The sequence below is a fragment of the Chlorella variabilis genome (assembly GCF_000147415.1).
Source record: "Chlorella variabilis unplaced genomic scaffold CHLNCscaffold_4, whole genome shotgun sequence".
NCBI lineage: Eukaryota > Viridiplantae > Chlorophyta > Trebouxiophyceae > Chlorellales > Chlorellaceae > Chlorella > Chlorella variabilis.
This window is the reverse complement of record NW_005435084.1, coordinates 2,212,787-2,234,992: the sequence shown is the minus strand read 5'-3', so window position 1 is coordinate 2,234,992 and position 22,206 is coordinate 2,212,787. Positions and strand designations below refer to the sequence as shown.

The window sequence follows — 22,206 nt, the reverse complement described above, 5'->3', positions numbered from 1 at the left end:
GCCGCCGCAAGAGGTTGCCGCAGTGTCCGCAGCAGCAGCAGGCGGCTATCTCCCTCCAGGGCAGGAAACAAACCCGTTTCTCTCCCTCCCACCAGATGGGGCCCAGCCACACCCGGTGGCGGTGATGGGGCCCTGGGGCAGCAGCCAGCCAGGGCAAGGCGCGGACGGCATCAGCAGCTACGCCTTGCTTGCGCAGGGCGCAACGCAGGCTGACCCGCTACACGGTGGCCTGGGCGCGATGGGAGTTGATGGAGCAAACGGTGCAGTGCCGCCGCAGCAGGGCGTGGCCTGGACCAGCAGTGACCGCTCGAGGTACCAGCCATTTGAGCAGCAGCAGGCTGGCGGGCCTCCCCAAAAGATGCGCTGCTGGGGGCTGGGCGAGATGTGGACGTGCTTCATTGTGTCGTTTTTGATTTGGCCGGGGTGGTACGTGGGGAGCGTTTGGTACTGCGCCAGCCCAAAGTTGCAGGCGGACCCCAGGTGAGCACCCGCACGTCTTGCATGCTTGCCTGCTCGCCCGCAACTCCAAGCCCGACCACTGCCGTCCTGATTGCAGGCACAAGCTCCCGTTCATCTTGAATGTCACCATGGCTGCTGTGTTCACAGTAATTTGGATAGCCATATTCTCCCGCTACACGTGGAGTTCAAGCGCCGGAATCTACTGCGACCCAATCACGGGCACCTGTGTGTGACGCGCATTTTGCAGCCTGGAACGGGGGGGATTTAAACTTGGGTGTAAGTTGCAGCAGCAGGAGAAGGAGAGTGACTCCGTTGAGAAAAAACATGTGCCATTTCAGGATAGCACGGTACAACAAGGCAGTGAAGGAAAAATTTCAGTGCTGATGGAAGGGATTGGATGAGATCACCGTCGCTGCAGGGCGCCTTTGGAAGTAGCGCTGCCGCCGATGAGGGTGTCTAGTAGAATGACTGATTCAAATGCCTGCCCGCCAGGCCCGATGCCACCCGGCTCTGCAATTGCTCCGCCAGCTTCCTGCAGCGCCCTCTCCAAAGCCCCCCCACCGCCGTGCGGCGCTGCCACCTCCCTATCAAGATCGTCACTGTTCTCGCGGCTCAGCAGCTGCTGCGTGGGGCTGCGTACAGCCTGCAGCCTGGCCAAAGACTGCGGCGACATCCCTGATGGTGTGCTGCTGCCAGGTTGCAGCGGCGGCAGCTCTATGCGCACCTCGCCTGATGTCGAGGCTATGGCATGCACCTGCACAGCAACCAGCCATTGAATCAAGCAACAAATCCGCACTGGACAGCCAGCCGCCTGCAGCAGCCCACCACTGCCACCCGTGCAGGGGCAAGCAGCAGCCTGCAGAATCACCAACCTGTGTCACGCCGCTGCTGCCATCCTGCTGCCACCAGCGCTTGCCAGCCTCCACGTCTGCCCCTGTGCCACTGCTGCTGCTCTGGAAGTAGCCATTCTTCTGGGAGCCGGCCCTCAAAACGGGGCTGCTCAGCCGGTCTACACGCCCTGTGGTGTTCTTCTCGACGATGACATGCACCATTGATGGTGGTGGCGACAGCGCCTGGCCACCACCATCGGCTGCTGCCAGCTCGCTTGCAGCTGCACTGTAATGGAAAATATGCTCTGGCTTCTCTGCAGGTGCACGAAGGCGGAGCAGTGACGTGTGCGGGACAATGGCAGTTGTGCAGCCAGCAGAAGACACCAGATACTCCACGAGGGGCGCACACTCACCCGCTACAAACCCCGCGATGCCCATGAAGATGGCGCCCAGCAGCGCCAGCAGCAGGCCAAGCACGAGCAGCGCCAGGTGTTGCGACGGCAGCCCCACCAGCTCGTCAAAATAGATGCCTCCCTCCAGGACAGACATGCACATCCAGAAGGCCTGGCAAGCACACCCCGCGGGCAGGCCGGGCCATGACGGCAGCGACAAGAGAAACAAAAAGCAGGGCAGGCACAGCCACCACTCTAGGATCAGGCACGTGCCGCTTTATTGGCCCACCTCGTCCCCCCAGATACCAACCTGCATGAGAGGCATGATGAGCGACGCAGGATAGTTGCGCAGGCCGCGATCGGACTGGCGCACCCAAAAGGCAGCGGTGCCCAGGAAGGCGGCCAGGATGAACCAGGAGTACCTGTGGCAAACAGACGCACAGAGGGTGGGGTTCCAGTGCAACAAATGTTGGAACCGGGGAACAGCAGCACCACGGCAAGAAGGGCCTGGCAGCCCGCTCGCCATGTGCACTCGCTGCTGCGTGCCAACTTGCCCCCCCCGCACCCCTTCCTCCCTCCCTTCATGCCCAACCCACCAGTCTGTGAGCGAGGCAGGAAGGTAGGAGACGACGTAGGTCATAGACTTGCTAAACAGCACGCTCCAAGCGCCCACAAAGGAGGCCACCGCTGAAAAGAGCAGCGCCCCAACAAACACGCTCACCGCATCCTGCTCCCGCGCCAGCACGCTCACCCCCCCTTGGCTGACGTTCACCCACTTGCCGCTGCCCGCAGCCAGCAGCTGCTGCGCGTCTGGCGGCAGTTCGCTGCTGCGGCCGCTGCCATTACTTGCCGCTATCGCGTTGCCGCCGCCCTCTAAAGTGGCCACCAGCTGTGGCTGCGGCTGCATGGTCATGCCGCCCGTGATGCGCCAGTGCAGCCAGTGCAGCAGGCACAGCAGGCCGCCGAGCACCACCAAGAAGGTGGTCATGGCTGGGGTGGCCCACTGCCGCCGTAGCTGCTCCAGCGTGAAGGTCACCTCGGCAGGGCCGTACAGAATGATCAGGGCGTTGCCTGCAGGCCGGCGGAGCGACGGTAGCAGGCAGGCTGTCCGAGATGCCAGCATCCACAGGCAGCGTGCCTACTCAGGCATCGCTCCATTTGCTTAATGCTGCTTGCTGGTGGCAACGTCAGCGCATGCCGCGCACCCATGAGCACCACGGTGACGCCCAGAATGGTGGAGGCGGAGGCTCGGATGCCCAGCATGTAGCGTGAGGCGATGGGGATGATGACAAACTGCAGCGACCCCAGCCCCGACAGCACCGTCTGCGCCGCAAAGCGCATGGCGATGAAGCGCAGGATGTTGCCCAGTGCAAAGGCGCTCCATCCTGTGAAAGCATACGTCTTGCTGCCCGCCTTCTGCCGCCGCCACTTGCCGTCGGGGCGGCGCCTACAGATGTGGGGGGGCGGGGCAGGGGAATGAGCAGATAGGTGAATGGTAGCACTGCCATGGCATGGCCCGGCTCCAGCCTGCACTTTGGTGAGCATCGAACCAACGGCCCAAATTGGCTCACCAGAGAGGCGGGTTGGGCCCGGCCCGCGGCACCACCCAGGCGCTGGGCGTGCCCGTCGAGTCCACGATGGAGTGGGCCACCTTGACGCTAGCCTGGCCAAAAACTATCAGGACGCTGCCTGCCACATGGAGTGCCGCGCCCAGGCTGCCCATCCCAATCAACGCCGTAGCCAGCATTGCTGCCGCTGGAGGCTAGGTGGCGGCGGTGGGCGGCGGCTCGTGGCAGGCGTCAGCTGCAGGGTGGCGGCAGTCGCTGCTCAACCGCTCGGTTGCCCCTGACGCCAGACGGTGCTCCAGATTTTGAAGCCTGCTCCAGGGGGGGCTGGCTGCGTTGCCGGCGCCCACCTCCGTGGCCCTGCTGCTGCACCAACACCCCAATGGCGCGCTATGACCTAGTGAATCGCAGCAGGGCAGCAGGACGAGCACAGCAAGTGGGAATTTTGGAAGCCCTGCCGACTGGGAGGTGCACCGAGCTTTGGCTTCAAAGCTCGGCAGGGTCAGCAAACTCGAACGAAAGGAGCTCTTGGAAGATGGACAGGAGGGGCCGGGTGATTGGTCTGGATGGTGATGGGCGATGGGGTGCTTAGGTGGCGGCGGTTCATCTGTAGAGACAGAGATGCAACATTTGGCTTCCCACAATATGTGTGGGTCGCACAGAAGCCGGTACAAAGAGACTATGCAGGGGCAAGGGTCGGGCAGAGTGTCAGCCCACCTCGCTAATAAGTCGGCAGCGGCACTGCATTTTACATCGCGCAACGGTTGCCTGGCCCCATGCACCTGCCCCTGTAAAATAAACGACTAGCCCAGTTCAAGGCTCCACGCGCTGGTATTGGCATCAAGGGGTAGAGGTGCAGCCCGTCAAGCGAGTCTTCCGGCGCACCGCCTCAGGCGGGTGTACCGCCGGACCGTTACAGCCTCCAAGGTGTTCCTGTCAATCCTGGCAGAGCCAATTCCAATCATGGATGCCCCGCCGCCGTCTTTCACTCAGCTGTTGGACCGAGGAATCGCAGCGGAGGCGGTGTTGTCATCATGGTGCCCCACAATGGACCTCCTGGCGCTGGCCACGGCCGATGGTCAGCTGCACCTGCACCGTCTCAACTGGCAGCGCCTGTGGTGGACCTCCCCAGACGCCGCCATCACAGGCACGCCGTTCTGAACGAGGTCCCGGCCTTCCTGGCCGGGTGTGAGTTGCTGGAATCGATGCAGCGGATGCGGCATTTTGCACCATGCCCTTGCAGTTGTGCGCCGCCCAAAATGCGCTTCGGGCCCCCCCCCCCGCCCCCCGCCCCCGCCGCCTGCAGCGCTAGAGTGGCGGCCCGACGGCAAGCAGCTGGCGGTTGGGCTGGAGGATGGCACAGTGCTGCTGCTTAACACGGAGGACGGCGAGGTGCAGCACAAGGCGCAGCTGGTGCCTGACAGCGCATTGGTGGCCATCAGCTGGACAGAGGCGGCGGAACAGTGCGGCGGCAGCACCGCCAGCTCCGCTGATGCAGCAGCGACTGCCAGCAGCCAGCTGAGCGAAGATCGCGCGCGTCGCATGTTTGCGCCGCCCCCGCCGGCAGCGCCGCCCGCCGCAGAGCGGCTGGCTGTGGGCTACTCCACATTGGGCAAGCGCAGCACCTGCTGCCTGGCTTGGCCGCCCGAGCCCACCCGACTGGCTGTGCTGGCCTGCGCCTCGGCAGCGGGGGACGTGGTGCTCTGCACCTCACGCCTGTTCCCGCTCGGCGTGCTGCAGCTGCCAGGCCTGCTGGGCTGCAGCGAGGTGGCGGTGCTGCGCCTGGCCACCGCCCCCAGCCTGCAGCAGCTGACCGTATGCTGGCGCGACGACAGCGCCGGCGCTGCCGCTACACTACGCCTCTCCATCATCAGCATGCAACACGTGGGGCTCCATGCGGTGCAGCTGCACCGGCTGGCGGCTGAGGCTGCCCATGTGGGCGCGCTGCTGGAGGGCTGCCAGGCGAGCTTCCAGGCGGCCTGTAAGGAGTGGCAGGCAGGCATGCACGAGTGCAACAACAGCCGTGGCCGCCTGGTGAGCGATAGAGGCTGCCAGGGTGCTGGCTAGGTAGCAGCCTGCTGGCCAGCCTCTGCCCTCGCTGTGCCACCTGCCCATGGCTGCTGGCGCAGCTGCGGGTGCTGCTTCGGTTCCTCCTTCTGCTGCCCACCTCTGATCCACCACTGACCAGCCTTAGTCGCCCCATTGTTGCCCCTTGCTTCCTTCGCCTGCTTGCACTCTGCACTACTCACCGCATTCGCCAACCCACCACTGTCTCCAGGCGGCTCTGATGAGCGACTATGGCAGCAGCGGAGAGCCCGCCGACGAGCTGCAATGCCTGTTGGCCACTGGTGCCGTTGGTGGCGCACTGCAGCAGTACATTACAGCCACTCTTGGTAAGGCGGGCGCTAGAATTGCTCAGTCGGTTGGCGGCTTTGTGGCTGCCGTGGCAGTCGTGCGGCGCCTTCCAGGAGCACGTTTGCCTGCCTGCACACCTGACTTATACTCTCCACCACCTCACCACAGGTGAGGCTGGCCTGAAGAAGCTGGCCCGCGCCGTCGATGCCGCGGTGTGCTCGGTGCACAACCTGCTCAGCGACCACCTGCAGCCGCAGCTGGAGCAGGTGGCATTCAGGTAGGTGCAGGATGCTGATGGGTAGAGTGCAGCCTTTTGCATTGACAGGTCGGGCATGAGCAGATTGGGTACGCCCGCACCCGTCTGCCATGCCTGCAGGCTAGGGGAGCTACGCGGCCTGGCGCTATGCCTGCCATGGCGGCATATCACAGGGCTGCAGCCAGAGCAGGTAGGTGGGCAGGCGGCCGCGGGAGGCACGTTCTAGCAGGCTTTGTAGCAGTCACTTGGCGCCCGAACTTTCAGCAGCCTACCGTACTTTTTTTCAAAATGCATCAACATTGCTGGCCGCAGCCAGGTGCAATGTAGCGCCTGAACTGCCGCTTGCTCTGCCCTCTAGCTCACTGCGTTTTTGGTTCCTGGTTTCTTTGGTAGGTGGCAGCTGCAGAGCAGATGGCGCTGCGGTTGGTGCTGCTGGCAGAGACTGTACGCCGGCAGCTGGTGCAGGCAGGAGCGCAGTACCGGACTTTCTTTGCCTGGCTCCTCATCGTGCTGAGAAGGTGGATGGGGTTGATGCGGGTTGAGACAGGATCAGGGGACTGTCCCTCCCTGAAGACAATTGTCTTCCATGTCGATCTGCCTTTACAGTGCCTTACTTCGGTGACGCAACACCCTGTTCAGTTTTGGATCCAAACCCATCTTCCCTGCTCTGCCCTGCCATGATTTCAGGATGCAGGAGGATGCACCGGATGTGCTGGTGGGGTACCCACGTAGCCAGTTGGAGGCTGTGGAGGTGTTTTTGGCAGGGCATTATCGGCAAGATGAGGTGGGTCCCTTGTTGGGCATTGATAGCAGCGGCGGCACTCATCGCAGCAATGGCGGGAGCAGCACCCTGGGCGCTAGCAGACCTGCAGCAGCGGCAGAGGCGGCTGCTTCCGGTGGCATGCTGGAGCTAGTGATGGAAGTGCTTGGCAGGCAGGCGGTGGTGCAGGCAGCAGACTCGAGTACTGGCGCCACTCCTGGCGGCAGTGGCAGCGGCGGCGAGATGGCCAGCAGCGGCAGCAGCAGCAATAACGGCCAGAACAGCCTGGGATGCTTGCTGGACAGCTTGAACGCAGCGTGCTTGGTGGCGTTTGGGGGGACGTCGGAGGTGGTCAGCCCAACTCTGGGGCTGAGCTCCAGCGTCAGCCTGGGCCCAGTGCCCAGCGCCTTGACGGCGTCCTACCTACCTGGCAGTGCCACAGCAGCGACTGCAGTGGCCTGGGAGGGGCACCCTCAGGTGCTGGTGCTGCGGGGTGCAGATGGCGGTGAAACGCCGGGCTTGGAGGCGGCTGTGGTGCAGCTGCCAGGCAGTACGGTGGTGGCGGACCTCGCATTCTACAAGGACGGCCAGCTGGCGCTGTTGTTAGCTCCCACCAGTGCAGGTGGCGGTGGCGGTGGGCAAGGCGGGTGCCGCCTGCTGCTGCTGTCCCAGGACCGCCTGCAGTATGTGCAGCTGCCAGGCGAGCTGCTGGCTGACTGCGATGCGCAGCAGCTGTGCCAGATGATGCTGGAGGGCGCAGGTCTGGCTGCTGCTGGGCGGTCGCTGCTAGATGACTGCCGCCAGCGCAGACTGCCCTATCCGCGGGTGCAGCGGCCCCTGGCTGTCAGTGCCAGCCGCGGTGTGGGCTGTGTGCTGGCGGGTACACAGGTGAGGGCTTGGGCACATGCAAACCTTTGCGGATGGCTTTTGCTGCATCACAGCAGGGTGCAGGATGGTGTGCCTCCCACCTCCCTCCGGCGCACTCCCTGGGATCTCAACCTGCCGCGTTGTGCCCTGCTTGCGTTTGTGTTGTAGCGCGTGCTGCTGTACGATTTGGAAGAGGAGGAGGAGGAAGAAGACGACGGCGAGGGTGCTAGTCCTGGTGATGCGCTGGATGGCGGCGACAGCGGCGCCGGTTTTGATTCGCCCAGATGACAAGAGTGCACTTTGTTCCCAGCTGTCCATGAGCGTCGCGCTTTGAGTGTTGGTGCTCTTGCCAACATGGCTCTGGCCAACAGTGCTGTTTACAGTTAGTGCAAAATGAGTGGAATACAGAGAGGTGGTCATCTAAAGAATTTGGAACGACAGAGGTCCAACAGCACTGGCTCAAGGAGCGCATGCCTAAGCAAGGAAGGTACCGTCAGATTTGTATAAGGCACAATGCGAGCAACAACCCAGGCAGCAGTGCCATCAAGGCTGCCTGCCACTTTCCTGAGCTGCCCCTGTCACAGCAAGTCTCAGGCAGACGGGCACGTGTGGCGTAGCCACTCGCCAGCAAAAGGTTCATGAGTGCGCGGATGGGTGCAACACGGCATTAAAGGCACATGAATGTGCCTGCCAAAGCGGGATGCAGGCTGTGGGCTCACTGCAACCACGCCTCATCTGAGGGCAGCCCTGACATCCGCGAGCTTGCAGCGGCATGGACGTTGGGCGAGTCACGCGCTGCTGACGACTCGTCATAAGCCACTGATGCGCTGCTCCCCATCTCTGGCGGGGCGCTGTGCACCTGCGGCATCGTCTCACCAGCCTCAAAGGGGCTGGGCCGTGGCATCCAGGCCATGCTGGCCGTGCCGCTTTGCGGCACGTTAGGCAGCGGAGCAGGCTCGGCACCTAGCACTAGATCCTGCGGGCTGTTGCCAGCCTGCGAGCTGCTGCTGCTGTCGGCAGCCGCCGCCAAGCTGGCATCGCTACGGCTGTATACCTCTGCCAGCTGCCTTGCGGCTGCTGCCAGCGAACCAGACTTGAGGGAGCCGCGCGTCGCACCAACGTACAGGCTGGTGGTGGCTGATGCCGCGGCGGAGTAGCGGCCGCTGTCACGCCTACCCTCACCCACGCTGCCGCCACGTTGCGACATGCCTCGCAGAGACTTGCTGCTCAAAGTGCGCATCAGCCTGCTGTACACAACCTCCTCATCCACCTCACCACTGTCCTCCTGGCCACCGCTATCACTGCGAGCCTGGCTGCCGCCCTCCTGTGCGTCGCCACGCTTGCCAGCCTGCTGGTCGCGGCTTCTGGTGGGTGCGCGTGCAGACATAGCTGCCACCTCCAAGTCGTCAGTGCTGCTGTGCTGTCTCTGCTGTCTCTGCTGGCTTGCTGCTGCTGCTGCTGCTGCTGCTGCTGCTGCTGCTGCCGCAGCCGGCGCCAGTGAAAGCTCTTCCCGAGGCCCCGATAACTGTCGCCTGCCCTCCAGCCCCACCAAGCCCATGTCCTGCGAGCCCTGCACCCATCCCAAGATCGGCAGAAGCCACCAGGGAGTCAGTAGCATGCGCGAGGCCAGGCTGACAAGCACGACGATGACAACAGGCATCGGCAGATATGCGACACACAGACGCCCGCACACCCTTGCTGCCCAGCCATGAACGCACCCGCGTTGCCTCCAGCATCACATCTGAGAAGGCACTGCTTCCGCGCAAAGTGGTCTCCATGGAATCGTGGTGCGGCGCAGGGGCCATGCCAACTGGACACTGCTGCTGCGGCCCCCCGCCAAAGGACAGGTCGGCAGTATCTGCAATGTGGGGCGCATGTTGCGACAGACGGTCACTAGGGAGCAGACAGCTGTGGCAGGGGTGCATCAAGCAATCTTCATACACAATAAAACAATTCGCAAGGGCATGCACAGGTGTGTCCGCAGCTACAGTGCAGCCCTCACCATTCCTATCCTCGTTTTGTAGGCTGCCAAGGCGAAAGGACGGGTTCGGCCCACCATTGCTAGCGCTCGCGCCCTCACTGCACGAGGATGCCGCAAAAGTAAGGCATGCCGTCAGCCATTCTGGGTGATCCCACTGGCAGCACACACACATACAAACATGTGCGCTGCAGCAACATCGCAGGCACCCATGCATAATGCCCTGCACACTCCCACCCCCAGCAAGAAACGCACTGAAGCTCCAGCGGCTCGATCTCGCCAAATAGGCGGAAAAATTGCTCTTGCTTGCTGCTGCTGCCAGCCAGCGCCACCTCGCCGCTGAGATCCAACGGCAGTGGCTCAATGTCGCCAAACAGTTTGAAGCTGGCACTGCCAGCGGCACCTGAGGCAAGGTCAGGAGCATCTGCAGGCAACAGAAGGGTGATCCAAAGGACAGGGACAACTTTACAAAGGAGCACGAGCCAGGCTGCAATTCAGAGGAGTGCGATGTGGAAAATGCCCTACACAAAAAGGCACAGTTTGGAGCGTAGCACGGGAGACGCTACCCAACAGAGAGCAGTCAGGCTGAGGGTCACCTGGGAACAGCTTGAACAGCCCCCCACCATGATCGCTGCTGCTCTGCTGTTTCAAATGCAGGTCTTCGCCCGAGCCAAGGTCGCTGATGCCATGGCTGCAACGACCCGAGGCCAGCGTAAAGCACAGCAGAGACAAATGAGACACCAACAGCTGCAGGCGGCCTCAAAATGAGTCATATAGGTGCAAACGCTCACCTAAATGTGCGGGACCGTGTCATTTCTAAATGCAAGGGCGGCAGCCCATGGCGCGGGCTGCCGCTGCCTGCCGAAATGGCACCCACAGACGGATGGCGGGTGAGGCCTGGCCTGCCTCTGGGCGGTGATGCCCTGCCACCACCACCACGCGTCCGCGGTGTTGAGGTAGCAGGCGAGGAGCCGTAAGGCTGCGCCGCGGCATGCATGTCGGTGAGTGATCGGTTCAGAGTGCGGCTGCCAAGAGGTGTCGGGCCCCTTTGGCCAGGCAGCTCTGCAGCACGAGCGCCAGCATGCCACAGTACAGGTGGGATGCCAGCCGGAGAAGACGATCGCGGGAATGCAGGCAATTTGAAGCTCAGGCGCGTCGCTGGCAGGTTGGCAGGCAGGATAAGGCTGCCAGCACAACCACCCGTAGGCAGGAGTGGTACAGCAGGCAGCGTGAGGCGCATGCCAAGGCGCCAGCTTGGACACACCTCTTCCAGGCGACTGCATGGTATATGATCTACGGAAGAGACTGAGCGAACCGTTGGGTGGACCCTGCGGTAAGGGTGGCAGTTCAGTCTCCTGCACAGGATGTGGGCGGATGAAAGAATGTCAAGTGGACCTTGACTTCGGACAGACAGACAGACTGTTGCGCAGTCAATATGCCAGGCCTGAGGAGGGCTGGTGGTGCCTTTTCACCCATCCCCAGCTCGCTGATCCACCAATCCCCGTCCTGCCCGACCGCCCTGCTGGCCCCCGCACCGCGGTGCCGCCGTAGGAGCCCGAACGCCCATAGCCGCCAATGTTGCCGCTTGCGCGTCGCAAGCTGTGGACAGTGCCGCCACCTCGCATGCTGTTATCCGGGAAAAACATGTTGATGACGCTGGGTGGGTTGGAGCGGGCAGGTTGGAGGCTGTTGGGCACACTGCCAGCCGCCGTGCCCGGTGCCGTGCCGCCCACCATGTGCTGCAGCATGGAGGTGGGTAGCGCGGAGCGCCGGCTATCCTGCGTGTGGTAGCTGTCGTCGTACCAAGGGCCGCCCACAAAGCTGTCGGCGCGCGACGGCGGGTCCTCCTGCGGCCCAAACGTCTTGCGCATGTGATACCCCGCCTTGCTCCTGCGCTTGGGCGCAAAGAAAGGGTGCAGGGAGCGGGTGGGCGTGTGGGCCTGGGGCCGGCAGACACCGATCTGAGTTGATGCAGGATGCGGGCCCCGCACCTGCGGCGTGCACGGGACGAGCGCGGCGAGCCGACGCTGCTGCTAGGCCACCAGCGCTTGCGTATATAGTCTGTGAGCCAGAAGGGCGCGTGGATGGCCAGGTAGCTCACCAGCCCGGCAATCACGCCGTATGCCACTGCACGAAGGTAACTTGGATGGCAAGAAGCGAGCAACATAGGTGAGCCGGTGACGGAGGCAGCAAGGGCATTGCTGGGGTGCTGGCTGGCCACTGCATGCCTCCTGGCTCAACCGCCCAGCACCCTGACCCGTCCTGGTCCCACCACCACCACCGCCCGCACCAGAGTAGGTGAAGGGCATGAGCACCATGGTGAGGAAGGCGGGGATGGCGACGCCAATGTCGTCCCACTCAATGTGCGCAATGTGGCCTAGCAGGATGGTGCCCACCAGCACCAGCGCGGGGCCGGTGGCATAGGGCGGGATGGAGGCGATGATGGGGGATAGGAAGAGGGAGGCCAGGAAGAAGAAGGACACAACCACGGCTGCGGGCAGGCAACGGGAAGGCAGCATGAGAGGGCGCAGGGATGAGCGGAACACAGCCAGGCGCAGCACTGGCCCCTTGCGGCACGCTACACTGCGCCCACTGCCATGGCAATAAACAGTGCAGGCTTGAGTGGAACCATTCTTATTGTGCTGCCAGGTCAGCAGACCCCCCCCCCCCCCACACACACACACCATCCACAAAAACACACCCGTCAGCCCGGTACGCCCGCCATCCTCGATGCCCGCCGCCGACTCAATGTAGACTGTGAGGGAGGTGGTGCCCATCATGGAGCCGCTGACGATGCCGATGCCGTCCGACAGGAAGGCCCACATCTGCCCCGGAAACTCCATGTTCTCAGACAGGAAGCCTGCGTGGTTTGAGGGGAGGGCACGGCAGGGTCAGTTGCGGACCAAACATGGGAAATTGGGGTCGCTGGAGACGCCACAAACGGGGCCTAAGAGGTGGCTAACAATGAGAATCAGGGCGGCTGCAGCATGCTGCAACCAGCAACGATTGCAGGCACACAGAATGTAGGGGGCTTGGCCTCCAGTGCACCTGGCATGTTGAAGTCGAGCAGGCGCGCCATAGAAAGCAGGGTGCCGGTGCAGTCCAGCAGGTCAATGTACCTGCATCCAGTGGGGACAGGTGACCAACACAGTGAGGCGGATAGGCAGGGTGGGGTTCATACTGGCCCAAGCGCACCAGGTTGCTTGCAACGGCAGCGAGGTGCGGCTCACAGGAAGGTGAAAAGGGCTAGCCAAAGCTTGCCATCGCCAAAGGCTGACCAGTCCCAGGCCAGCCCCGTGGCGCTTAGGGTTGGGGCCGCCACGACTTGCTTAAACACATCCATCCGCGCCTCGCCGCCTGCACAGGCCAGCGCAGGCAACAGTGTGACTGTCAATAGGAACCTCACCAGCTGATTTGCAAAATATCGTCAGCGGCATATCGGTGTGCTAACCACTTGCGCGGTGCAGACCTGGTATGGGCGAGCTGGCTCCCAGGTAGGAGGCGCCGTGCCCCGGAATCCAGGAGATGACAGTAACAAACCTGCAGGCACAGGGCCGCGACATGAGCTGCTCAGGGGCTGGCTGGCTGGCAGGCAGGCAGGCAGGAGGCGGGCGGCTGAAGGCTGCAAGACAGTTGTCAGGCATGCATGTTCTGTCAGACAAGAGGGGCAAGCCTTCATGGCCAGCGTGCACTCAACAGGCCATCCGCCCAGCTCACAGGATGCCCAGGATGAGCGAGCCCTTGATGCCCATATACAGCAGGATGCACATCAGGAATCCGCCCGCAATGCCCAGCCACATCGTGGGAGACCGCATCTGCGGAGGGCTAGGAGTGGTGCTGTATCAGCACGAGGAGCGCACTGCCTTGCTGGCTGCACTGTGGAACATGCAGGGCAGCAAGGGGCCACCCCACCACTCACCGAATCGTCCAAGCAGCCGTACACAGAGGCGGGGGGCGGGAAGGCGGCAAAGGTGAGGTTGGCCAGCATGTCGGATGTGATCGGCTCGTCAAATGCGTACAGGAAGTTTCGCCGGTTGCTGGGGCAGCCGCCCAGCGTGAGCAGCGTGGCAGAGTCATACACGATGAGCCCCATGTTGCGCAGCCCGGTGAAGGCCAGCAGCATGCCGATGCCAACTGTGGGTGGGCAGGGGGCAGGCAGCAAGCCAATGTTCAGCACAAGCTGGTGCTGAGCGCTCTGACCTCAGCATGCCGCTCAGCCCAGTCCGCCACCACCACCACCACACACCACCACACACCCACACCATCAGCAGCAGCACCACGCCCTGCACAACGGGCAGGGGCGGCACCTGAAGAGGCCATGGCGATGGACTTGGGCATGAACTTGATGATGCCGCCGCGCACGCCCGTGACCGACAGCACAACAAAGATGAAGCCCTCCACAAACACTGCCGTCATGGTCTGCTGGTACGACAGCTGCCCCATGCCGTGCTGCCCCACCACCTGGTATGCCACGTATGCCGTGATGCCTGCGCACGAGGGATCCGACAAGGTGCCGGGTGGGGCCCCACGAGTCAAGCACACAGCACCATGACAGACACCATCCATGGGTGCCATCCCCCCGTCGCGCAGGTGTTTGCACGGGCGCTACCCGTGGGCTCACCGATGCCGGGCGCCAGCGCAAGTGGCAGGTTTCCAAAGTAGCCGATGAAGAAGGTGGAGATGAGGGAGGAGGCGGCGGTGGCGGTGATGAGGCTGCGCATCAGTTGCGCCATGCACTGCTGCGCACCCTCGTCAACAGGGTTGGACAGGCACTGGGGACCCAGCAGGTCGAAGTCGTCCGTCTGTGGAGGCAAGGGAGGGAGGGAAGGTGGGGAATCGACAGCAGCATCCTGGGAATGTTCACCCAGCATTGCTGCTGTGCAGGGCCAGTTCACGCAAACGCTCCCCGCCAAGACGGGCTGCTGACTGACCGAGCAGACTTCTTTGGGGTCGCACGTGCCGCCCGTGGTTGCCAGGATGGAGGGGTTCACGGCCAAGATGTACGACACCTGCGTTGAGGCGAAGGGAGGTCCGTTCTGTGCAGGACCTTGCCTGCCTACCTGCCTGCCTGCCTGAGGGTTGGGCGGCTTGGCAGCAAAGTGCAGCCACCAGCAGCCAGGCACGCACTGCGCTTCCTGTGCGTGACGTCCCATGCTTCAGTCTTGCCCCCACCCACCATCAGAAAGGTGATGACCCCCGCCCGCAGCTCCGTGGTAAATTTGGCTGAACGCTCCTTGAATCGAAAGGTGCGCCCCACCTACACCAACAGCGCGGCGCAGACGGCACAATAGGAGCAGAGCGAAGGGCGGTGGTCCCTGCACAGGCGCTGGGCCTATAACTCACCACGCCATCGGCGGCCCACTTGTCCATGTGGATGGCAACTTTGTGGGCGCCATCCCGCATTGAGTCCAGGCCATCCTTGGTGGCGGACAACGCGTTGGTGGCGGCATCGCCGACCGCCGCCACGCCACGCCGCCCCCTGCTGGCCAACCTAGTGAAGAGCGGCGGCCTGGGCTCCTCCTCGCTGTCCTGGCCTCCCCCACTGTTGCTAGCAGACATGGGGGTCCCAAATCCGCGCGCGTTTAAGGTGTGATGTCGGGGGCTGTCATGGCGGGGGCTGTGCCCATGAGCTGCCGGGCGTGTGCTCCAAAAGGAACAGTCCCGCTGATGCGGCACGCAGCAGTTTCCGGCCTGAGTGCAGGGGTTTCCGGCCTGTCAGAGGCTGCCACTCTGCCTGCGCCTGAAGGAAACACGGCTGTTCACGGGGGTGCCCATGTCTCGTCACGGCGAGGCCGCTTGAGCGGTCGGCGCTGACCTGGCGGCGCTGGGCACGCATCACGCCAAATTCTGGCAAGCTGGGGCTGCTGCCGCAGTCAGCGGGCGGCGGCAGCGGAGGCGGCAGCGAGGGGGCAGGGCAGCCATCTGCAAGATATGTGATTTATAATTGTGAATGGCATACAATGTGTTCCTTTGACACCGAAGCATTGACAGGCAGAAAGCACACCCTATGGGCGAGCACGGCACAAGAAGAGCGGAGCTGGATGTAAGTAAACAAGTGCGAAAGGAGGTCATATGCAGGGTGTGCAATGCAAAGAGGGTGCAGCAAGGGCGACAGAGGCGGGGCCCCGGTTTAGTTATCAAACAGGCTGGCAAACGGGCGATCGCCGATGGCCTGCTGGTCAGGATGCTGCGCTGGGTCAGGCTGCTGCGCTGGGCGTCCACTGGGCCCAAGCCAGCTGGGCGCCGCATCACCCACTCCCAGCAGGCTGCCAAAGTCAAAGGTTAGATCCGCCAGCTCCTTGTCAGGCAACAGCGGCAGGGCAGCGCCCGTTGCCGCAGCGCCGTCCTCAGGCGAACGCGTGGTGGTGCCCAGCAGACCATGCAGGCTCGAGCTGCCAAGCAGCGCGTCCGCTGCCTGCTGCGCTGCTGCTGTGGTGCGTAGGGCCTGCTGTTGCTGACCCTGGTGCTGTTGCGGAGCCGCAGGTTGCGCACAACATTGCTGCTGCTGTAGCTGCTGCTGAGTGCCTGCATCCATTGCGGTCTGTTGCTGGGTCGCAGCAGTGGCGACAGCACCTGCACTGACATCAGCCATCAGCAGGCTAAAGTCAGTGGGACCCAGGACTGAGCCCATTGCACCAGCTGGCCCTGATGCTGCTGCAGCTGTCCCGTCCTTGGTGCCACCCGTTAAAGTGCCTGCGGGTGGCAGATGCGCCCCAGCCGTGCCACGTTTGCGCATGGGTGACAGCCCCGGATCGAAGCCATCTGGAAATTGGAAGTTGGATGGTGGTGACAGGGTCGGCCAGCTCTTCAGGCTGAAGTCGCCAGACTCCAATATTGGGGCTGCTGCACAGGGTAAAGCAGTGCAGATCATTTACACACCTGAGCTGATGGGTAAGATAATGGGTGTGCACGCAGACAGTGCCATACAGGTTGGTGCTTCTAAACAGGTGCGCGTCAGTTGTGCTCACCGCTGCTGGGTTGCTGGCACTCCCCTTTCTCTGGGCTGCCAAACAGCGACAGGTTGGGCAAGCCTGCAGAGCAACAGAAATGGGTGCACTGTTCAGGCAGATCTTGGTGCCACCACACACATTCAATTCTCCACCACACGCCCATTCCGGCCACCAACCTGTTGCTGGGCTGGCATGGCCAGGATCCAGCAGCTGGAAGAGTGAATCGCCGCCAAAATCCAGCTCTGGGGGGAGGCGATGGCTGCCCGCTGCCGCCTGCGGCTGCTTCGCCGGCTGTGACGGAAGATGTGCAGGCTCATGTCCAGGGTGCTGCGGCTGGAGCACTGGCACCTGAAGCACTGGCTGTATCAATTGGGGCTGTTGCAAGATGGGGACCGCCTGCAAGTGCGGGTGCATGTGTGTCCACGGGTATGGCGCAAAGCCTGCAGGAAGGGGCATGCCATAAGGAGCCTCTCCGGCGCCCTGCTGCTGCTGCAACAATGAGGTAGGCTGCTGCTGCTGCTGCTGCTGCTTTTGTCGCCGGCCTCTGCTGCGCTGGTTGGCACCGATACTGGAGGTGCAGGACGCCTTGCGCTGGGATTGGGCCCCCTGCTTCCTTATTGCAGGCGTCCGCTTTCCTGCCTTGCCAGCCGACGTCTGCAGCAAGCTGAGCAGGCCGCGGGGCTTGCGAGGATCTCCCGTTCCGGGCGTTGCCGCTGCTTCATCTGCCACCATGTGAGCTTCGCTGCTGCATGGCTGCGCCGCTTGCACTGGTGTGCCGCCCCCGCCAACCGCCAGCGATGGGGGTGCAGCAGATTGCTGCTGCGTGCAAAACTGCGGTGCCTCTGCTCCATCTAGGAAGCCGCCAAAGCTGAGCTCGACCGCTGCCTCTGCTGCTGGCATAGCATGGTTCTCTGCCTCACTGCCTTGCAGCAGCTGAAGGAACAATCCGGGTGCAGCGGCTCGCTGCTGCTCCTGCTTCTGCTGTGAGTGTCCAGACACGGGTGCTGCCGCACCTGCCGGACCAGTGGCAGCGGCAACCGCCGAGATGGCTTCCCGCAGCTCCGCAGTCAGCTGGGCAGCTTCGGCCGACCGCTGTGCAGCCCGACTGCTGGTCTGCTTTCCTGGCGGCACTGGCAATGGTGCTGCCGCTGCTGCCACTGGTGCTGCGCTGCCAGCTGGGCGGCCCCAGGAGTACAGCAGCTGAAAGGGGGCGGGACAGTGCAGGGTGGTGTAGATGTCTCCCATCTGCAACTCAATAGTGCGTGGAGGGTAGATTAGCAGGGATACGTTTCATGGCATGACAAGGCGTGGTGCTTGGTAGGGCAGTGCAGCAATCCCCCCACAAGCAGCTATGCAACGCAGAGGAACAGACCTTGAGCTGGCTATCGCAGTCGGGCCCTCCCCAGCAGATGCCACGCAGTGGAATGGGGCCATCCGCAGGCGGGTGCACAAACAGCACGGCGGGCTCGTTGCCGCATGCGTCGGGTGCCGCAGCTTGCCACTTGATGCCCAGATGGCGCAGCACTGACAGCAGACTCTTGCTGGTGCTCAAGGTCAGCTCCAAAAATGGGTGGTACCCCACAGCCGACATGGCCTGTGCTGTGCTAGGGTCCAGTGGCACCAGCTGCAACCGTAGTTTGCCGCCCACCTGCACCAACAACATGCAGGGGCCAGTGGCATACAAACTCTCGACAGGTTGACTGTCCAGCGCAACAAGTTAGGCAGCAACAGCAGCTGCTTACGCAAGTCAGGACAGCCAGACAAGGCCGCAGGCACCGCAACAGTAGCAGCAGGCAGTAAGGTCGTACCTGTCCCATGCTGCCCTCCAGCACCGCTCCAGAAAGCCCGGCGTTGCTGCTGCTCCTGAAGCTGTAGGCTGTGCTGGCGCGGGGTGGCTGCGCCAGGTCCTGTGGATGGCTCCCAGCCGAATGGCTGCTTGTGGCTGGCTGCTGTGAGGGTATGTTGCCCTCATGTCCGTCCGTCTGGCTTTGGGAGCTGCCCTCTGCAACAGCAGCTGTGTCACCAATGCCGCTGCCCACGGCCGCCTCAGCCTCAGCCGCCGCCAGCAGCTGCTGCTGGCGGGTGCTGGGCCCTGCGGTACGCCGCTGCTGCTTGGCAGGCGGTGGTGCCATGGCATCCGCCATCTCCACATCCACTTGCCCAATGCCGGCGGCGGCAGCAGCACCATCGGCATCCGCTGCTCGAGGCTTGCGCTTGCGGCTGCTGCTCCCGCTGCGAGCACCACCACCTGCTGCCTTTCCAGTAGCACCTCCGCCGGTAGTGCGCTTCACCACCGCTGCCACGCCACGCTGCACCGTGTTGCTGAGCTCGCGCTGCTTGCGAGGCTTCTTCATGATGCCCACCATGCATGTCCCCCGCATCCCCTTGTCCACGACCTGCAGGCAGCAAGGCGCAGTGTGGAGGCAGCTGACGGGCTCAATGGGCAGAAGGCAGGAATCGAGCAGGGGACAGTTTGACAGGCTCTCAGACAGAGTTGCTTATATGCATGTTATGCATGTGATTATTCAGCTTGCTGCTCCTGCTCACCACTTCCCAAAACTTGATCATGGAGCGGTGCACCTGTAGCGGGTTCTTGGTGTCCAGCGCCGACCCCGCGCCCATGATGCGGTTGAGGCGCTTGATGAGGCGGTAGTAGTAGTGGCGCACCTGTGTGGGGGAATCGCGGGGGGGGGGGGGTGGAGGGACGCTACGAAGGGCGCGCAAGTTAAGGTGGATGTGAAGGTGCTGCGGTGATGGGGAAATACGCAGCTGCAAGCGCCGATCCGCTTGTTTCTTGTGGGCAAAGCAGCCACACACTGCATGCCATCAAACAAGCCGCTCCCCGTGCCCTTGCCTGCGCGTAGTCCTTGGACCCCGCCAGCTGCACAGTGATCTCCTTGAGGCATACCTCGGGCTTCTGCCCCGCCACGCCCCGCAGCGCAGAATAGAACACCTGCTCCTCCTCTGGGGCCCACCGCACGTAGTCGCGCTTGCCGCCGCCACCTGCAGGTGAGACCGGAGCGTGCCAAGGCTGCAGGTGCTGCTGGCGCAGGAATGCAGGGCGGCAAGCCAGCCATGGTGCAAGGCACTGCCGAAGGACATGGCATAGGACGGGCAAGGCATTTGAGCAGCGAGCGTGCCAAAGCGCAGATGCGGCATTCCCACCTGCAGGGCCGCCGTTGGCACGCTGGCCGCCAGAATCTGGCTCAGCACCAGCCTCGACGGCGGCGGCTGCCGCCACCGGCTTGGCCTGCGGGCACTGGATGGGCAGTGCAGCGCAAGTGGAGGGGCTGCAACAGTGACGCGCGTTTCAATGGCAGGTGGGAAGGATCAAACCCAGCCGCAGCCAAGCCTTCGCTCACTCACCTCGCCCACCTCTGGCGCCGGGCTGCTGGCCTGCGGGCTTCCGCCACCGCCGCCGCCGCTGCCTGGCGGAGCCTGCGCCACCAAGTGATCGGCGGGCTGCTGCAACCTTTGCACCTCTGCAGGCGCCGCAACAGCGGGACTAGCCGCCTCGCCGGACATTCTGCTACACCAGCTGGCGCGCTCTGCTGCTTCAGCTGCCGCCCCCCCTGTGCATTCCGCTTCGCGCCGCCGCAACGCGCCCGGCCCACCCCCCGGCGCAGCCCAGTGCGAAGTGGTTGGTCGTGCGGGCGAGCAGGGGCGAGGTCCAGACGGGGTGAGATGACCCAACACACGCGTTGATCAGGGCGGGAAGGCTGCGAGTTTGTTGAGCTCCAGCCGTGTGGGGCACCCTTCCTTCCTTTTCAAAGCACACGCCACGTCAGCGCGCAGCGTGATGCATGCAGGCACGATGGATCACGCTTGTCTGGAAACGTCACAGAGCACCATGGATACACACTTGTCTAGAAGCGTCAAACCCTACCAAACGTCAATACCCTACCAAACGATATCATATCCTGTGATAATGGTTGGCAGGGTTCGCAGCAGCAGGCACTGCAGCCACCGCTGGTTGAGCGGATGCCGCTGCCCCTGCTGGTTCTGCTGGGTGTGGACCCGATGCTGCTGCCACTGCAGGTGGTGGCATAGACATTGTGCTCGGTGAGATGCCTCGCATGTCATGGTATTCCACAACCTGCCCCGGCAGCTCCGCCAGCAGCTTGGCCGCCAGGCTCTCCACCGTGTCGCGCTGCAGCACAGTGCAGGATGGTGGTGGAGGGTTGCAAACACCCATGCACATGCTTTCCCAAACATCATGAACAGGCCGCACCTGTTCAGGCCGGAACTCGACAAACTGCACGCTGTCGCGCGCCGCGTAGCGGCCATCTGGTGCACGAATGCGGTGTTGGTCGCCATCCAGCACGTGCATGGCGTGGAAGTCGTCGCGGCCAACTCCCACTATGAGAAAAGACAGCGGCAGGCTTGACGCATTCACCAGTGCCGTGAGTGTGTTGGCCATGTCCATAATACACCTGTTGGAAGGCAAAGCAGGGTTGTTAGGGCAAAGACCTGGGAGCAACGGCACGATCAATCTCAATGAGAAGATACATGCACAACAGCAAAGCTGGACATTTGGTTCACCCGTCTGTCAAGATCAACAGCACATAGTACTCGAGCTGTGAGGATGGCTGCGCCGCAATCTGCAGCAGCCGAATAGGGAGGGACGATCAAGGGAGGGACTCCACATGTGTGATCGCCATCGCTATGGAGACCAGAAGGGTGGTGTTGCAAGGGAGGTGCCTGCACGGCGCATACCTGAGCCGCAGCATTGATGATGGGCGCAAACAGCGTAGGGCCCGACAGCCTGACTGTGGACAGCGTGTGCCTGTATGCGTCCAGGATGCCGCGCACCCCCGCCACCTCTGGGTTGCTCGGGTTGCCGTTGAGCGGGAAGCAATGGTTTGCGGCGGCGGAGGGCGGCAGGACGGCGCCAAAGCCATATGCAGGATACTTTTGATCTGTATCGTAGTGCTCAAGCACCCCTCCCACTGCTGAGATGGCATCTGCGACCGCGCCAGGTGCGCATAATGCCATCTCTTGGCAATCTCTCACCAGGTGGCAGGCTTCGGAATAAGCATGTTTTCTACAGTGGCAGGTAGAGCAGCATGCGGGCCCCCTACCCTCGTAGATGGTGGGCCGCTGGCTGTAGTAGTGCAGCGAGGATGGATTCCGTGGGTCGCCGTTGCTAGCTGTAAAATCGATGGACACAATGAAGTTTAGGTTCAAGCCTGATCGAATAAAGTCTAGGAACGATGGCCGAGGATGTACTGATGCCTGCTTCACCAGCAGTGTGCCTGCAACAAGGCATTGCGGCGCTGATAATCAGTGCCAAGGTGGCGCTGTACGCGCTGAATCAAAGCACATGAGGTGTCTGGGTCGCTGCGGCGCACCTGAAGACACGTAGCCCGATTTACCCGCCTGCAGCTGCTTCGGGTTAAGCAGGGGCAAGCCCTGTCCCTGGGCTGCTGCGTCCAGCAGCTCCCGCAGGCTCGCATGACAGGAGCCAATCAACTCATTCAGGCCGCCAGGATCGCGATCTAACACCTGCACCAAAACGGGCACAGCGGGATGTACAGGTGCCACCAAAAAGGGTGCCAGACAAACCAGCCAGGCATACCTCCAGCAGCAAGGGACGGTGCTCGTCACCATTGCAAAGCTGCGCAATGGAAAGGCTGAACGGGCGCCACGACGGGTTGAGGTTGTTGTTGATCACCTGCACAGCAAGTAGGCAAATATGCGAGCATGTGTGACGAGCAGAAGGCCAAGATCAACGGAGCCTTGCAGCCAGGCAGGCACACAGCAACAGGTGACGAGGCGCACCTCGCCTGCCCGG

At 62.9% G+C, this 22,206-nt stretch overlaps 4 protein-coding genes across 4 annotated transcripts; 1 reads left to right on the top strand and 3 right to left on the bottom strand.

Moving 5' to 3' along the window:
* Positions 1-862: 862 nt before the first annotated feature.
* CHLNCDRAFT_142452 (hypothetical protein) lies at positions 863-3,428 on the bottom strand (the record flags this gene model as incomplete). The annotated part of the gene is made up of 7 exons (XM_005850153.1): positions 863-1,213; positions 1,332-1,603; positions 1,703-1,853; positions 1,992-2,103; positions 2,278-2,752; positions 2,887-3,128; positions 3,253-3,428. The coding sequence occupies 7 exons, from the start codon at positions 3,426-3,428 to the stop codon at positions 863-865; spliced, it is 1,779 nt and encodes a 592-aa protein (XP_005850215.1).
* An 865-nt stretch (positions 3,429-4,293) lies between these two features.
* CHLNCDRAFT_142451 (hypothetical protein) lies at positions 4,294-7,772 on the top strand (the record flags this gene model as incomplete). Its single annotated transcript, XM_005850408.1, has 8 exons — positions 4,294-4,324; positions 4,553-5,280; positions 5,525-5,639; positions 5,770-5,878; positions 5,978-6,047; positions 6,251-6,375; positions 6,545-7,505; positions 7,653-7,772. 8 exons carry the CDS (start codon positions 4,294-4,296, stop codon positions 7,770-7,772), a joined length of 2,259 nt encoding a protein of 752 aa, XP_005850470.1.
* A 427-nt stretch (positions 7,773-8,199) lies between these two features.
* Positions 8,200-15,021, bottom strand: CHLNCDRAFT_142450 (hypothetical protein; the record flags this gene model as incomplete). The annotated part of the gene is made up of 19 exons (XM_005850152.1): positions 8,200-9,054; positions 9,203-9,342; positions 9,541-9,563; positions 9,718-9,886; positions 10,059-10,153; positions 10,978-11,352; positions 11,454-11,589; positions 11,753-11,953; positions 12,164-12,322; positions 12,511-12,581; positions 12,693-12,819; positions 12,932-13,002; positions 13,180-13,277; positions 13,382-13,596; positions 13,770-13,949; positions 14,084-14,264; positions 14,394-14,471; positions 14,639-14,719; positions 14,806-15,021. The coding sequence occupies 19 exons, from the start codon at positions 15,019-15,021 to the stop codon at positions 8,200-8,202; spliced, it is 3,471 nt and encodes a 1,156-aa protein (XP_005850214.1).
* A 571-nt stretch (positions 15,022-15,592) lies between these two features.
* On the bottom strand, positions 15,593-15,997 carry CHLNCDRAFT_142449 (expressed protein; the record flags this gene model as incomplete). Its single annotated transcript, XM_005850151.1, has 1 exon — positions 15,593-15,997. The coding sequence occupies one exon, from the start codon at positions 15,995-15,997 to the stop codon at positions 15,593-15,595; it is 405 nt and encodes a 134-aa protein (XP_005850213.1).
* Positions 15,998-22,206: the final 6,209 nt, after the last annotated feature.